Source organism: Pseudorasbora parva, chromosome 9 (assembly GCF_024679245.1).
Source record: "Pseudorasbora parva isolate DD20220531a chromosome 9, ASM2467924v1, whole genome shotgun sequence".
Taxonomy (NCBI): Eukaryota; Metazoa; Chordata; class Actinopteri; order Cypriniformes; family Gobionidae; genus Pseudorasbora; species Pseudorasbora parva.
The window spans coordinates 15,643,610-15,662,685 of record NC_090180.1 but is presented as its reverse complement, the minus strand read 5'-3'; the positions used below and the strand labels follow the sequence as shown (position 1 = coordinate 15,662,685).

Genomic DNA, 19,076 nt, shown 5'->3' with positions numbered 1-19,076 from the left:
ACACATGTGGGTACTTTGCCTAAAATTTTCAGACGTGTATTTAAAATAAAGGTATTTAAGGTGCTGAAGAAAAAAGTGATAACCATACCCGGTGTCTCGCTTTCATTGTCCAGTCCTTCATGCAATGTAGTTTGTTGCCACTGGAAAGCGCTAAAGTCACGCGTTGACATCCAAAACATTCTCTTCACGGACAGCTTCATTTATCCCGTACACAATACACTGGCCAAATAAGCTTGCATTCAAGCACTGCCTGTAATGTGTCAGAAAAGTACCGCAGGCTTTATTAACAGAACAGGGTAATACGTGAATGCAGCATCCCCCAAGTTAGTATACTAAATGTTTTTGTGTTGTTTTTATTTCTAAATGAAATTTCAGTCAAATTATGACATGAGGAAAATCCTTCTGCAGACAGCTTGTGCGGTCCCAGACTGAATAAATCAATTTTGTTCACCTTTATTGAAGTAAACCCATGCCATTGATGCTAGACTGGATGACTACAGTAGCCTATGTAGAGCGGTGCGCGCGCTCCGCACGTTTGATGACGCTCCTCTGTAAACATCACTGACGTGTTAGTCGCGTGAGGGAATCTATTAAACTTGGATTTTGGCGAGCGACACTTTATTCTTCAAACCATCCTGCGCCTGCAAACCCAACAACATACGTCCACGCTGAGATGGCAAGAAGATCCCAAGTCCCGTCTGCGTATTATGGTAAGTTGCTGTTCATAGCGTTCTTGACGTATTGTAGCCAACATGTATTCTTCCTTGTGTGGTGTCAGTTTTCTTCCGCATGGACAACTTGTAACATTAATCTCCAGTGGATGGTGTGCTTCAGAGGCGTTCGTTCCCAGCTGCCAAACATGGGAATCAAAGTTTAAAATGTATATTTGCATCCATACGTGGAGGAAATATTGCCCTTGAGAATTACTGCATGGTTTATTCATGTTAGCCACAACTGCACAAACTGTCATATGCTTAATTAAGTGTGAATAATCAAAATTATAATTAATTTTTGAACGTACCTATATGTATCAGTATTGTTTGTTTACCCTGCTAAAATAGAGGAGGCAGCAACTTTGTGTTGCCAAGGGCATCATGTGCTGTGCTGGCTTTCAGCAAATCATTGAAGAACAGTGGAGAGCACAGCCTATCACCTGAAACCTCTTGCTCGTGAGACATCAGAATTAAAAGCACAGTTCACATGTAAGTGTAAAAACAGGATGAGTTATACTGTGGGAATTTACAGAACAATATAATACAGCTTTGTGCTCTTGTGTTGTTGTTGGTCAGCAGAAGCAAGTGTACAGGCATTTTAAACGGTTCAAGCATCTGATAACTAACATGCAGATTCAGAATTATGCATTTATGATATCTGTCATATGTTAAAAAAAATATGCACAATGAATGAATAGGCATATTAAAATCATCACTCTGGCTTAAAAGTCCAACAGAATTCTTATAATGAAGGTTTAACTATTTACAAAAATGAAAACATAAATATATTACTGTTGTAAATTACAATTATACTGTAAAAAATAAAAATGAATATTTGATTATTGTATTTTAAGTTACATTACTAATATTTATGTATTAAATTCTTCACTTCAAAACCCTCAAGCTTTAAAAACCCGTGTCCTTGAGCTTTTATTTTGGTGAAATATGTCTGAAATTATTTTAAAAAAAAGTCAACTATAAGAATGTGTAAATGGAGTAAACCTAGTGTGCATTACATTCCAAAATGCATATTAAACTTTCAGCACATGCACAGAGGGAGTTCACTGCATTGACTGAGAAGCTCTGAGACGCACTTCGTTTTGAAACTTATTGGATCTAATTTTTTGCTTTTTTAAACAACTTGTGAAACCCCATTTGGGAAACACTGATAGAACCTATAGGCAACTTTTCAGAAAGGCCAGTTCTCTGAAGAACTTATAAATTGGAACCTGTGCGTTCCTCTAAAAGTGCATGCTCTAAAGATGGTTCATCTGTAACCCCATTATAAAGAAAAGGGGGAAATCATTTATATTGAAGCTCTTTCACTGTCAAAAAAATTAGCAAAACAGCTTGCCACTGGGACAGCACCCTTAAAGGGACAGTTTGTACCTTATCTACCCTAAAATAAGCATATTGGTACATTAGAGTAGTAATATGAACCCTTAAAAAGCCCCATTATGGATTTTTGAAAATGACCTTTCATGCACTGTGTAACAGTTCTAAGTGAATGAAAACATCCTGCAAAATTTTAAATATGAAAGTGCAGCGTATATAAAGTTATTGTCTCTGATTCAATTAAACAGTTTTTTTTTTTTTTTAAGAGTAGCAAGCCGTTTGGTTGTAACGTCAAGACTAAACATTAGCATATTGCCCATTCACATATTGTGACCAGGGAAACCTGCAACACTGCAGCCGATACTGTTTAGTTTTTAAAGTTTTAAATATGGATATTGTTCTTACCATGGGCATCACTAGGCCCTTTTTTTGGCTTCAGCCCAGTCCCCCTAAAAAAATATGTGATTAACCTTTAAAGCATATGACACTGGCGAGAGGCTTCGGCTTTGTCCTGTTTTTTTAGTCTGTGTTAATCAGCTTGTTCTTCAATTCGCAGCGGCTCCGAGCAGAGTGCAGGTCCCATGCAGAGGTGTGCGTTTAATTGAGCCTCATTGGTCTGTCACTGCTTGTCAATGCCAAAATATGTGCGAAAACCAATCAAATCAGAGTAGGCGGGCTTTATGTTCACACAGTTGCTGCTGAGGCTGAGCGCGAATTTAAGCAGCGCAATACGACGTCAAGTGCGAGATATTTAAGAAGCTAAGCTAAACATTTCATATTTGACAGCTGCTTCTTTAAGTCAGAAATGTTAAACAAATTACAAAAATATTCAGGCAAATTAATACACTTTTGTCTAATTTTGCCATTTTGAATTGAAAATAGGCCTAATTAATGTGATTCATAATGTAAGTAACAAACAATAAATATGAACAAAGCTGTTTTCAGATTAGGCATAGATTAATAATGAGGCTAAATATTGTAAATTAATATAATTCATATTTGTAGCCCTCAGTAAATAACAGGCTTTTTCTGCCTGCATTGGGCATACGATTAGTAATGAATGTGTGCATATTGTAAATAAATTTAATAAACTTAGTTATCTTGCTCTCCTGGTAGCCTTCAGAAAATTAAAGTCTATGCAAATGATTCATAAAACATATAAAAATCAGTTAACTGTTTACTTTCTTTACTGATGAAAATGGAAAAGTCGTATGCCCACTGACATGGTTTTGACCTGGAAACTCACCATTGACAGCTCAATCCGAGGAGCGGGATAAACGGTTGTCTTTCAAAATCCCTCTGCATGCGATAGGATAGCGCTACAACCAACCAGAGCAACGAAGATGAAACAGAGCTCGTTGATAGATTAAACATTCGCCGTATCTGTTCGGCAAAACTCAGAAAACATCTTCCCTTCTTAAGAATGACTTCAGTGCCGTTCTTTGTTCTTTTCTCAGAGAAAAGCTGAACTCCAAGTCTTCCAGAGTCGCGGTCAGAGCTGATTCGAAAGACCGCCGTTCGCCAGTTTCTGTGTTTACTAGAAGCACGCAAACACAACTCGGCCGTCATCATTATGGCCCCGCCCACCGACTCTATACACGATGTGATTGGCCCGGCAAGAGTTAGGCGAATACAGCTCAGAAGTGTATTGAGAGTTGCTAGATGACACTCGCGGGCAGATTAAATTTGCTGCCGCTAGGGTGCGTCTAGATTTCTAGGCTAACATTCCTGGGTTATGATTAAGGGATGTACAATATGGTAAATAAAGCATTAATATTTGCTTTATAAGTATAAGTAATAATAAACAGCTAATATCCTAATATGCATGCTAATAGTTAATAGTGAGAACTGGACCCTAAACTAAAGTGTTAAAAAAATTTCATACCCTCACTGGGGGCTGAACCATAATCTAAATAAATAAAAAATCCAGAAATCACAATATATATATATATATATATATATATATATATATATATATATATATATATATATATATATATATATATATATATATATATATATATATATATATATATAAATTATCTATTTATTTGTATGATACAGCTGCAAATAAGTATTTGAACACCTCTATCAGCTAGAATTCTGACCCTCAAAGACCTATTAGTCTGCTTTTAAAATGTCCACCTCCACTCCATTTACTATCCTAAAGTACGGCCAAGACCAGAGCTGTCCAAAGACACTAGAGACAAAATTGTAATCCTCCACAAGGCTGGAAAGGGCTACAGGGAAATTGCCAAGCAGCTTGGTGAAAAAAGGTCCACTGTTCGAACAATCATTAGAAAATAGAAGAAGCTAAACATGACTGTCATTCTCCCTCGGACTGGCGCTCCATGCAAGATCTCACCTCGTGGGGTCTCAATGATCCTTAGAAAGGTAAGAAATCAGCACAGAAGAACACGGGAGGAGCTGGTCAATGACCTGAGAAGAGCTGGGACCACTGTTTCCAATGTTACTGTTGGTAATACACCAAGACGACATGGTTTGAAATCATTCATGGCACGGAAGGTTCCCCTGCTTAAACCAGCACATGTCCTGGCCCGTCTTAAGTTTGCCAATGACCATTTGGATGATCTAGAGAAGTCATGGGAGAAAGTCATGTGGTCAGATGACACCAAAATATAACTTTTTGGTCATAATTCCACTAAACGTGTTTGGAGGAAGAAGAATGATGAGTACGATCCCAAGAAAAACCATCCCTACTGTGAAGCATGGGAGTGGTAGCATCATGCTTTGGGGGTGTTTTTCTGCACATGGGACAAGGCGACTGCACAGTATTAAGGAGAGGATGACCGGGGCCATGTATTGCAAGATTTTGGGGAACAACCTTCAGTTAGAGCAAAGAAGATGGGTCAAGGCTGGGTCTTCCAACATGACAATGACCCAGAGCACACGGCCAGGATAACCAAGGAGTGGCTTTGTAAGAAGCATATCATGGTTCTAGCGTGGCCTAGCCAGGTCTCCAGACCTAAACCCAATAGAGAATCTTTGGAGGGAGCTCTAACTCCATGTTTCTCAGTGACAGGCCAGAAACCTGACTGATCTAGAGAAGATCTGTGTGGAGGAGTGTGCCAAAATCCCTCCTGCAGTGTGTGCAAACCTGGTGAAAGAATACAGGAAATGTTTGACCTCTGTAACTGCAAACAAAGGCTACTGTACCAAATATTAACATAAATGTTCTCAGTTGTTCAAATACTTATTTGCAGCTGTATTATACAAATAAATAGTTAAAAAATCATACATTGTGATTTCTGGATTTTTTATTTATTATGTCTCTCACAGTGGACATGCGCCTACGATGACAATTTCAGACCCCTCCATGATTTCTAAGTGGGAGAACTTGCAAAAATAACAGGGTGTTAAAAAACTTATATATATATATATATATATATATATATATATATATATATATATATATATTGAGGTTGAGTAAATAAATGGGTTAATTAAAATTTGTGGGTGAACTATCCCTTTAAATATTTTCAACTTAATTTTCCTTGTAAACACAACTTAAATACTTTGTGTAGCAGAAACATAATTTGTTTCTGAGTTAGCGGCAATACATTTAGGCTACACTTGTACGACATGCATTAGTTTTATTTCACTACATGTAATTATGCACTGGAGATAAACAAACCACAATACTGCTATAAACATTTGCTTATTGAGCAAAGCAGTGATGCACTGCGCCTACCTGTCGTCAGCCAAACGCCAGGCTCAACTCATCACCACCATGGTAAAACTCCAACATGACAAAAACTTTTCTAAATCCCAACTTAAACATTAAACAATTGTAACAAGCCTTCTACTTCATTTATCTTGCCTTAAAACACATGATAAATAAAGATAAATAAAGTCAACATTTCCTCTTCCAATTAAATCTCTGTACCCCCAGTAAGTAGATTGTACACAATCAACTTAAGTTGTGAGAAAATGTTCATATAAATATAATATTGATCAAGCAGCAAACATCCTCGTTTTGAGGGAATGCCTCCATTTAATCTGAAAAACGTAAAACATCAACGGCTTTCTAAACAAGGAAATAAATAAAGACAAGATTACAGGAAAATGCAATAAGCAAGAAACCATTACAATGTGAAAGGGGTTCATTTCAGCCAAATCCTTTTAGTTTAGCAGTAAATATTTTAAGTAAATGTGACTTAAATAGTATGTTGGAAATACGCGTATACAAAGCCTTACTCAGGACAAGAAGTGAGTGAGCTAGTGAGCTACTCCAATTATCCATGTAAAGTAACAAAAATTATTTGTAAAAAATAATGATTTTTTTTTTATGTTACACTTACAGCTTCAATGATTATTTTTTATCAGTGTTTTTCACAGGGTTCTGACAGCAGGCAAGCTGAGGAACTTAAAATGGTGCCTTGAACATCTTTCTATTTTTACAGCGCAGCAAGTTTGTTTCTAATTTTACACACAAATCTAGTAGAGTATGAATATAGTGTGAGATGGTTATGTTGGAAGAAAATGCCAGAATTTGAATTCAGAGACATTGCAACTCTTCCAAAACTACATTGACTGAATTCAGATGGTTCTTTGCTACTGAATGATTGTACCATGATGTTTGCATGGCACTTGTAGGTACTTAAAAGTACATTTAAGTTTTATTTATTGACCATAAACATATGTTATACCATTGCACTTTTTGAAAGTGCTCAGATACCTTTAATATGTATACACCTTAAAAACTACTTAACATTTAGGCACTAAAAATAAGAGCTCTAAACTATGTGCATAGCTTTGGTAGACAACCTAAATACACAATCCTAAAAATTCACATCTTATAGTAACATGAGAATTCAAAGATTCAGGGCCTGTTTTTGTTCGTTTTAATCGTGTTTTATGTGGGCGCACATCTGTGACCGTGGTTATTTTGCTCAGTGGAATCATTTGCAATGCTGTACTGATTGTTCATTCAGTGCTGGGAATATAACCTACACATTCTCATTCATATTTCTATTAACCATGGTAAACCTCTGGAGTTTTTGTTGTTTAGCTACTAAATCACTTCAGTTTGATGGCATTACTCATGTGTCACAGGGAGATGTAATTAACCTGGTGCTTGATCCAGAAAGCAGACAGATTAGACATCTAATCTATGAATGATTGTGTACAGGGCTTTGATAGATCCATGTACATGCGAAACAGATTTTTTAAAATTTAGAATTAAAGTTAAAGTCTCCCTGATGTGAATTATGATATTTTTCAGGCTATTTTGTTATATATTTTTTCATAGCTGTTGTGAATTCTTATATGGAACTTGCTGACCCGTATATAATATTTATAAGGAATAAAAATGCAAGTTGGGAGCAAAATGCTTAGAAAAGGTCACTTGGTTTCCTGCTGCTGCATTTGCATGCTACATTTTTTGTTTTTTAAAATGTATTTATTGCAGACTGACCACAAAAACTTTCAGAATCTCATTTAAATAAAAATCTGTGCTCAAATGAAAGTTACTTCAAAGCAAACTCTTAAAAAAAGGTTATATGCACTCTCAGAAAAAAGGTACAGTGCTGTCACTGGGTCACCCTTAGGTACAAAAGTGAAAAGATAAATCTTTGTTCCTTACTCACCCCTAAATGATATTAGTACCTTAAAAGGTACATATCATTAGCCTGGATGCCAGCCGAAATAAGCCCCGCCCACAAAAATTTTAGGTCGGGCAGTTCGGTCTGGACTTGCTCCATAGAGGAGTAATTATCCCCGAACAGAAACTGTTCGGACCAATGAAATCATCAGGGCGGGCTTTAGACGATGATGGACGGATGATCAACAGTAACGTAATCATCCACGTCATCAAAGGGGCTTAGATTATATTTTTTCGAATCCTAAACGGAGAGCTTGCTTGTACATGCATTCACCTTCACACTTTCTCTCAGAAATGATGATCATGTTGGGTAAGTACTCTGTGTATCATTAAATTATGTAGTTTTTTTACAACACCGGCAAAGATCGTGTATTCCAGCCTGATACCAGCGTGCGTGCGGACAGGGTTGCCAACAAGTTTTTACAACAAAACCCGCCAACTACTAGCCCTAAACAATAGCTTCTCGGGGGTTCTCCGGGGGAAAAATGGCGTTTGGGGGGTAAAATGTGTGTTATTTTGGCAAGGTTGCTGCTAAAATTCGCACTCATGGGTCTATATATCACATAATAGTCGCTTCAACCCGCAGACATAGAAAACAACCCGCGAAAAAAAAACGCGGACTTGGTAGCACAGTGCAGTTGAGCTCTGTTGACATTTGACAATGCGTCGCTTCATTACTCTGATTGGTTGTAGGTCTATCCAATTGATGTCTTTCCTGGTTCGGTTGATACACGCCCCTTAATCACAGCCCAATGGAGCAGTTTCAGACTAATATTCTGACTAGAATTGAGTATGACCACGTCAGGCTAACATATCAGTACTTTAAGAGTGCGTATAAGTACCTTAAATATACATAGTAGTACCGTAAAGGTACATATTAGTACCTTTTCGGTTTTGTACCTTAGGGTACCTCCTCAGTGACAGCAATGTACCTTTTTTCTGACAGTGTGGAGTTTCCTAGAGTTCTTGACTCAAGATTAAAGAACTCTTTATGACAACAAAGTTCTATATAAGGAGAAATGTCTTTAACGATTGCATAACACCTTCATGTTTAATGGGTTATTTGAATGTTTTGATAAAATTTGTTTGCGAGCTCTTTAATTCCTTAATTTAATTAAGTTTCAAAATATAGTAAATTAACAAATTTAAAATAAACCAATAAAATTATCTCATGATGGGAATCACTAAAAGGTTTTATGGAGAACTCTTTAAAGGAATATTTCAACCCCAAAATGAAAAGTCTATCATCATTTACTCAACCTCATGTTGTTCCAAACCTGTATGCATTTCTTTCTTCGGCTGAACACAAAATACGATATTTTGAAAAATATTGGTAACCAGAGAGTTGACGGGAGACATTGACTTCCATAGTATTTTTATTTATTTTTTTACTATGGAGGTTAATGGGTACCGTCAACTATTTGTAGGGCTTGGACATGGACCTCATGGATATCCCTGTGCCCCCGTCCAGACCGAGGGAGACAGACTTGGTAATAGCGTGTAATTTTCTAACTCAGACCAGTGCCGTCTGCTGCTTCTGCTACTAATTGCTTTTAAAGGGAAAAGCTGCCAATAACTGCTGGTCTAGGATCTGTTTTCTTTGTAATAATAGAATATTATTAGCGAAAAAGGGTTGGCACAAGATCCAGTGCATATCTGTTCTGCTGTGTTTTCATGTTTTCACTTCGGGAAATAATGTAGCCAATCACAGACATGTTTGTTGATTTCTTGAACGCAATGGCCAATCGCAGGTGTTGAAGTTAGAATCCACTCACCGCTTGAGGTTTTTATCCAGTGCTGAGTTCTGCAAATGTGCAAATCCTCTCTTACAAAGTGTAAAAAAAATTGTAAATAAATGATTTGTTGTGTAGTCAGCTTTAGTGATTAATGGAACTCTGCAAGTGCCCCCATGCCAACAAGCTTGGCCTCCCCTCTGGTCCCCCTAAATTTGGAATCGTATCGCACCAAACAGTTTTCAGAAATGTGATATAAAATAATCTCTCTTTATACATATTGTGTTGTGTGTGACTTCACTATTCGCAACAGTTGATTGATTAATTTTACTGATTAATATAAACATAGTCTAATAGTAGTTACAATATATATTTTCTTGATGGCTAATTTCCCAGAACACGTCCCATATTAAATCTAGGCATGCAACACTTTGGTCCGGCTGAGGAGGCATGTTCGAGCAGGAAAGTGATGACGATGCATACCCTCTATACACTGAACATGTAATACGCATGCGTGTGACGTCACCATTTTCACAAGTGTTTTTGTAGTTTACACAAAGACGATAACAGTAACGTTTTCAAAAACTTGCACTTTGAAACCCGTTTTCAAAAGTTTGCGTTTTAGGCCCTCAAAATGCTGTTGTAAATGAAAATGTAAATGAACAGAAAACAGCTATGCACCGCCTAATGCGTTTACATTGAAAAACAATGGAAAAGTAGCACAGTGGCATGGAAAAGCATTCTGTGCAAGCAGCCCCTTAGAGTGTCACATACTGGTTATGAAATCAACTATTAAAAAAAGGCTGCATATTCAGAGCTAAATAGGTGAGCAGGTATGACATGAGCTAACAGTGAGTAACTAAGCCTCATAGATAAAGATGTTTGAGCAGACCATGAGATATTCTTGTTACTTTTCTGCAGGATTAGATTTATTAGATCACAAAGAGCAGCACTGCAGATAGGAGCTTGAAAATTAAACCCATCCGTTAATGTTATTAAACAAACAGATGTTATGCGAATCCGACGGCCTTGAATTCTGTTCGTTCTGTTTGCTGGGAATTGTGACAGGTGCGCTGATAAATGGTGTGCAACGCAGCCGCAGAAAGATAATCGTCAATGAGACCGCAAGGAATCTTAGGAAATGCTCTTGTCATTAGCTTCACTACACTATGTAGTGTTTAATGCCTTTACGTTAAGGAAAAACAAGAAGTGTCTATTTTTAGTTGGACTGCAGTAAAGGACATGAATAATTCAGAGAGGCAAATTTGGAACCAGAGGATAAAATTTTTATGATGTGCCATCACTAAGTTATGTGATGTCCACACCTCTGTGAAAAGCCATAGCCAAAGCTGAGAAATCTTAAATGGGAGTCAATTACCTCTTCGTGGTCAGGAGTTAGAGAAACCCATGTTTGAAACATAAGCCTTGAAGGTTTTTTTTTTTTTTTGTCTTCTGAGGACTGATTCTGTTCATAAAGTGAAATTAATTGAATGTCTGTTCCCGTTAGCAATGTTTTGGTCTCCTTTGTAACTAGACTTTTGATAGAGCTTATGAATGCGAGTCAAGGATGCATGAGGACGATATATAAAAGAATATAACTTCAAAGATAAATACAATACCGTTCAAAAGTTTGGGGTTGGAAATGGGTTTAATGATCCTTCAGAAATCATTCTAATATGATGATTTGCTGCTCAAAAAATATTATCAGTGTTGAAAACAGTTGTGATGCTTAATATTCTTTGGAAACTATGATATTTTCAGGGTTCTTTGTTGAAGTTTAAAAAAACAGCATTTTTTTTATTTAAATATTTTGTAACAAAATGTTTTTGCTGTCACTTTTGATCTATTTAATGCATCCTTGCTGAATAAAAGTGTTAATTTCTTTTGTTTTTTAAATAACCCTACGTTTGGACTTCAGTGCGCCTCATAGATAGATATAATATATGGCCTACTCATCATCACAAAATAACATGAGACCAAATATGTCACTGTTACTACGGTAATCGCCTGATTTACAGATGCCATCTTGGTTGATTTATTACCTCTTTACTTATTTTATTGTCAAACAAGGAAGATTCAAACTCTTGTGAGACACATCCGATCATATGCGTGAAATCCTAGAATTTACTCCTGAAGAGGTTGAAAATATCTTTGGTGGTGTTGTGGTGTTTAGTAGCTCTTTGTTTCTTTTGATGCGTCATGGCTGAGGTCATCTGCATTTTGATTTAAAACCAAAACGTCACCTTAACACTGCAAGTTTGAAAACATAATTGTTCATTGGCTGTTACAATAAGTAAACATCGCTGGGCGTCTGTTACTGACGATAAAAGAGAAGACGGCAAATAAATTTCTTCTTTTTTTGTCAGCCAGGTCTTATCTTGCGGTAGCCACAGCCAGACAGTTGCATTCCTGGGCTGTCAGAAGGAGATAATCCAGCCTGTCAGCTTCCTTGCCACTGTTGTACAGTGCTTTTCTAAGCTGGGCCATTCATCCCAGCTGCTGGAAATCAGGCCGCGGATTTACACGCGTCGATGCATAGAGCATATCCCAAAAACAAAGTCAACAAACTACTGTAGCCTATTTATAGTGATTCCTTGGATTATCATAGCAAAAATGCTAAAGTTTTAATCTCGACTTCTTTGAGAATTCCTTTTAGCGCTATCACAAGTTGTCAAAGTCATTGCTCAGCAAAACTTCACATTCAAAATCCAGTTATTTTAATAGGAATTTGCTGATCTGGAGTTTTAAGAGAGGGTGAAAAAATTCCCCCACATGCATTTCACACTGTTGGTCACAGATTTGCCTCGTTGACCAGCAGAAATCTGCTTGGTTTGAAAGTGACTTTTGCGTGACTGCTTCATTCATCACTACACTATTGACAATGGACAGTTGACATATTTCGGCAATGTGACTGCAACTTCTGTTCCTTTGGAAGGTTCTCATGGAAAGTGTCCTGCGAATTTTTTTTTTGAGGTAAATTTATTTAGAGGTTCATCTTATTTCAGTACCATATCAGTATTTGATATTTATAGAGACTTTTTAAAGTGCCCCTATTATGCTTTTTAAAATATTATCTTTCATCTAGTGTTATGTAGCTGTTTGTGAATATAAAAGGTCTGCAAAGTTTTAAAGATTAGAGTGCTTGACAAATAAAGTTATTGACTCCTAAATGAAAGAATCGATTCTGAATGCCGAAACGAGTCGTCGGTAATTCTAGTCTTACTTCGTGTTACATAACTTTGTGACAAAGTAACACATTTGTATAATACCAGCCTATGGTCTTCATTGGCCTGCAAACAGCCTCTACTTTGACCTGCTGTCAAACACTGTAGTTGTTGTAGTTGTAGTTTAGATATGCGTTTCTAACTTGCATTGTAAGAGGTAGACCAATCACAACAGACTGGACCGTCTGACCAATCAAAGTGCAGAGTAGACCAATCTTGTTTGAGCAATCAGAGCAAAGTAGACCAATCACAACAGACTAAGCCAACTGACCAATCAGAGCAGAGTAGACCAATCACAATAAACTGAGCCATCTGACCAATTAGAGCAGAGTAGACCAATCACAACAAACTGAGCCAGCTGACCAATTAGAGCAGAGTAGACCAATCACAACAAACTGAGCCAGCTGGCCAATTAGAGCAGAGTAGACCAATCACAGCAAACTGAGCCATCCTACCAATCAAAGCAGAGTAGACCAATCACAACAAACTGAGCCATCTGACCAATCATAGCAGAGTAGACCAATCACAGCATACTAAGCCATCTGACCAATCAGAGTAGGCTCGCAGAAAGAAAAAGCAGCTAACAATAATTTATTGTTATTGATTGATGTTGGATATTTATTTTTGCAGCAATTTTTTCCTATTTTAGCATGTAGATTACATTTGTTGTCATCTAACATTCAAAGTTAATATTTAAATGAACAATTTAAGACAAATCAATCTTTAGCATTAAATGAATGTTCATATTTATGCTGTACATTATAACTTTGTGATGCCTAAATTGACTTACATTTAGAATTTAGGGACCCACTTTATATTAGGTGGCCTTAACTATGATGTACTATCATTGTAAATAATCATTTGATACAACGCACTTATTGTGTACATACATGTTTTTACATTGTACTTACATTTTTTTTTTAAATACCTGCATGTAATTATGTCTGTTATTGATTTCTGTAGTTACATTTGTAATTACACAGTTGGCACTTCCCTTCTGTGGCACTTACCCACACCACCCCACCTGTCCCTAACTCTACCCTTAAACTGACCCACACCACCACACCTGTCCCTAACTCTACCCTTAAACTGACCCACACCACCACACCTGTCCCTAACTCTACCCTTAAACTGACCCACACCACAACACCTGTCCCTAACTCTACCCTTAAACTGACCCACACCACAACACCTGTCCCTAACTCTACCCTTAAACAGACCCACACCACCACACCTGTCCCTAACTCTACCCTTAAACAGACCCACACCACCACACCTGTCCCTAACTCTACCCTTAAACTGACCCACACCACAACACCTGTCCCTAACTCTACCCTTAAACTGACCCACACCACAACACCTGTCCCTAACTCTACCCTTAAACTGACCCACACCACAACACCTGTCCCTAACTCTACCCTTAAACAGACCCACACCACCACACCTGTCCCTAACTCTACCCTTAAACTGACCCACACCACAACACCTGTCCCTAACTCTACCCTTAAACTGACCCACACCACAACACCTGTCCCTAACTCTACCCTTAAACTGACCCACACCACCACACCTGTCCCTTACTCTACCCTTAAACTGACCCACACCACCACACCTGTCCCTAACTCTACCCTTAAACTGACCCACACCACCACATCTGTCCCTTACTCTACCCTTAAACTGACCCACACCACCACACCTGTCCCTTACTCTACCCTTAAACTGACCCACACCACCACACCTGTCCCTAACTCTACCCTTAAACTGACCCACACCACCACACCTGTCCCTAACTCTACCCTTAAACTGACCCACACCACCACACCTGTCCCTAACTCTACCCTTAAACTGACCCACACCACCACACCTGTCCCTTACTCTACCCTTAAACTGACCCACACCACCACACCTGTCCCTAACTCTACCCTTAAACTGACCCACACCACCCCACCTGTCCCTTACTCTACCCTTAAACTGACCCACACCACCACATCTGTCCCTAACTCTACCCTTAAACTGACCCACACCACCACACCTGTCCCTTACTCTACCCTTAAACTGACCCACACCACCACACCTGTCCCTTACTCTACCCTTAAACTGACCCACACCACCACACCTGTCCCTAACTCTACCCTTAAACTGACCCACACCACCACATCTGTCCCTAACTCTACCCTTAAACTGACCCACACCACCACATCTGTCCCTAACTCTACCCTTAAACTGACCCACACCACAACACCTGTCCCTTACTCTACCCTTAAACTGACCCACACCACCCCACCTGTCCCTAACTCTACCCTTAAACTGACCCACACCACCACACCTGTCCCTTACTCTACCCTTAAACTGACCCACACCACCACACCTGTCCCTAACTCTACCCTTAAACTGACCCACACCACCCCATCTGTCCCTAACTCTACCCTTAAACTGACCCACACCACCACACCTGTTCCTAACTCTACCCTTAAACTGACCCACACCACCACATCTGTCCCTAACTCTACCCTTAAACTGACCCACACCACCACATCTGTCCCTAACTCTACCCTTAAACTGACCCACACCACCACACCTGTTCCTAACTCTACCCTTAAACTGACCCACACCACCACACCTGTCCCTAACTCTACCCTTAAACTGACCCACACCACAACACCTGTCCCTAACTCTACCCTTAAACTGACCCACACCACCACACCTGTCCCTAACTCTACCCTTAAACAGACCCACACCACCACACCTGTCCCTAACTCTACCCTTAAACTGACCCACACCACCACACCTGTCCCTAACTCTACCCTTAAACTTACCCACACCACCACACCTGTCCCTAACTCTACCCTTAAACTGACCCACACCACCACACCTGTCCCTAACTCTACCCTTAAACTTACCCACACCACCACACCTGTCCCTAACTCTACCCTTAAACAGACCCACACCACCACACCTGTCCCTAACTCTACCCTTAAACAGACCCACACCACCACACCTGTCCCTAACTCTACCCTTAAACTGACCCACACCACCACACCTGTCCCTAACTCTACCCTTAAACTGACCCACACCACCCCACCTGTCCCTAACTCTACCCTTAAACTGACCCACACCACCACATCTGCCCCTAACTCTACCCTTAAACTGACCCACACCACCACACCTGTCCCTAACTCTACCCTTAAACTGAACCACACCACAACACCTGTCCCTAACTCTATCGTTAAACTGACCCACACCACCACATCGGTCCCTAACTCTACCCTTAAACTGACCAACACCACCACACCTGTCCCTAACTCTACCATTAAACTGACCCACACCACCACATCTGTCCCTAACTCTACCCTTAAACTGACCCACACCACCACACCTGTTCCTAACTCTACCCTTAAACTGACCCACACCACCACATCTGTCCCTTACTCTACCCTTAAACTGACCCACACCACAACACCTGTCCCTAACTCTACCCTTAAACTGACCCACACCACCACACCTGTCCCTAACTCTACCCTTAAACTGACCCACACCACCACATCTGTCCCTGTCCCTAACTCTACCCTTAAACTGACCCACACCACCACACCTGTCCCTAACTCTACCCTTAAACTGACCCACACCACCACACCTGTCCCTAACTCTACCCTTAAACTGACCCACACCACCACATCTGTCCCTAACTCTACCCTTAAACTGACCCACACCACCACATCTGTCCCTAACTCTACCCTTAAACTGACCCACACCACCACATCTGTCCCTAACTCTACCCTTAAACTGACCCACACCACCACACCTGTCCCTAACTCTACCCTTAAACTGACCCACACCACCACATCTGCCCCTAACTCTACCCTTAAACTGACCCACACCACCACACCTGTCCCTAACTCTACCCTTAAACTGACCCACACCACCACACCTGTCCCTAACTCTACCCTTAAACTGACCCACACCACCACATCTGCCCCTAACTCTACCCTTAAACTGACCCAGACCACCACATCTGCCCCCTAACTCTACCCTTAAACTGACCCACACCACCACACCTGTCCCTAACTCTACCCTTAAACTGACCCACACCACCACATCTGTCCCTAACTCTACCCTTAAACTGACCCACACCACCACATCTGTCCCTAACTCTACCCTTAAACTGACCCACACCACCACACCTGTCCCTAACTCTACCCTTAAACAGACCCACACCACCACACCTGTCCCTTACTCTACCCTTAAACTGACCCACACCACCACATCTGTCCCTAACTCTACCCTTAAACTGACCCACACCACCACATCTGCCCCTAACTCTACCCTTAAACTGACCCACACCACCACATCTGTCCCTAACTCTACCCTTAAACTGACCCACACCACCACATCTGTCCCTAACTCTACCCTTAAACTGACCCACACCACCACATCTGCCCCTAACTCTACCCTTAAACTGACCCACACCACCACACCTGTCCCTAACTCTATCCTTAAACTGACCCACACCACCACATCTGTCCCTAACTCTACCCTTAAACTGACCCACACCACCACACCTGTCCCTAACTCTACCCTTAAACTGACCCACACCACCACATCGGTCCCTAACTCTACCCTTAAACTGACCCACACCACCCCACCTGTCCCTAACTCTACCCTTAAACTGACCCACACCACCCCACCTGTCCCTAACTCTACCCTTAAACTGACCAACACCACCACACCTGTCCCTAACTCTACCATTAAACTGACCCACACCACCACATCTGCCCCTAACTCTACCCTTAAACTGACCCACACCACCACACCTGTCCCTAACTCTACCTGTATCCACCTCAATGTCAGCAAAAGTGCTTTGCAATACAATTTGAACACAGTAAGTACTTTGTACTTATTTTTTGATGTAAGTACATAGTACTGAAGGCCACCTAATATAAAGTGGGTCAAATTTTTTATTTATTTATTTAAAATAACATCAAATATCTGTGAGATATAGATTATCAATCATAACATACAATTATTATCAGCTTATTGGCTTATTGCATCCCTAGCTTTTTCTCTTTGTAAAGCATTTTGTGCTGATCTTGTTGTATCAAACTGAAATCCCAAAATATTGCATTTCTTTATATACTTTGCAAGAGTTTCTGTATGCTTTCTTAAATAGCTACTTTAAAAACCATACAAATAAATTCATAATTAGGCAGAAACAAGAGAAATAAAAAGCCCATGTGAGCCAATGTGCAAGGATTTTTTCATGTTTACACAGCAAGAAGAAACATTCGCTGGAGGTTCATAGGGTGCATTTACCACTGTACTCTGCGTTTACCATCCCTCCAGTCCTTGACTTGACAATGAATCATGTCATCAGAGCATAAAGCCTCTGTATTTGCATCTTCTGCGGGATGAATATTTCAGACATCTTTCATTGTTAATGCATATCATTCCTCTTTTAGAGAGGGTAGACAAGAGCTCTGTTTGAGAGAGTGGGTGAGTGAATAAGCTTCTGCCCTTGAACTGCTACTATATTATCAGGCCCTCGAGGGTGGCCTTCAGTGTTTGCTAGCACTTCATTGATTTAGCAAGAGCAGTCACACATATCACACCCTCATCACGAAAGGGGGAGGGGTATCAAGTTAAAAAAAAGTACTTTGATTAAAATAGAATCCATCCATTGGTGTAGTGTAGCTTCTGCATGGAAAATGTATAACTTGGCGCAAACAACAAACTTAAAGGGTTAGTTCATCCAAAAATGAAAATTATTTAATTAATTACTCACCCTCATGTTGTTGGACACCCGTAACACCTTTGTTCATCTTCGGAACACAAATGAAGATATTTTTGTTGAAAGCTGATGGCTGTGAAAGGCTTCAGAAAGGCCTCCATTGGCATTCAGTATATTTCCACTGACCCACTCACAAGACCCATAAAAGGCACTAAAGTCTTCATTACAAAGTCCATCTCACTACAGTGGCTGTACAATAATTTTACCAAGCGACGAGAATAGTTTTTGTGCGCAAAAAAAAAAAAATCGAAATAATGACTTTATCCGCCAAGATATTGTCTTCCGTGTAGGTCTCAGACGTGAACTCACCTGGAACTCACGCGATAGCGGCTGAGTAATGGTGGAGCTGCGTCATATTCTCGCACATGCGTCGAGTTCACATCAATAACTTAGTGGACAAAGTCGTTATATTGATTTTTTTTGCGAACAAAAACTATTCTCATCGCTTGGTAAAATTATTGTACAGCCACTGTAGTGAGATGGACTTTGTAATGTCGTCTTTAGTGCCTTTTATGGGTCTTGTGAGTGGGTCAGTGGAAATGTACTGAATGCAAAAGGAGGTATTTTTGAAGCCGTTCTCAGCCATCAGCTTTCAACAAAAATATCTTTATTTGTGTTCCAAAGCTGAACGAAGGTGTTACGGGTGTCCAACGACATGAGGGT

General features: G+C 39.9%; 1 protein-coding gene across 1 annotated transcript in view; it reads left to right on the top strand.

Moving 5' to 3' along the window:
• The first annotated feature begins 296 nt into the window (after positions 1-296).
• Positions 297-19,076, top strand: part of slc44a5a (solute carrier family 44 member 5a) — a 141,562-nt gene continuing 122,782 nt past the window's right edge. Inside the window, exon 1 of the mRNA XM_067454103.1 lies at positions 297-710. Within this exon, the coding sequence (XP_067310204.1) occupies positions 674-710 (37 nt within the window). The 5' untranslated portion in view covers positions 297-673. The remainder of the gene's footprint in view (positions 711-19,076) is intronic.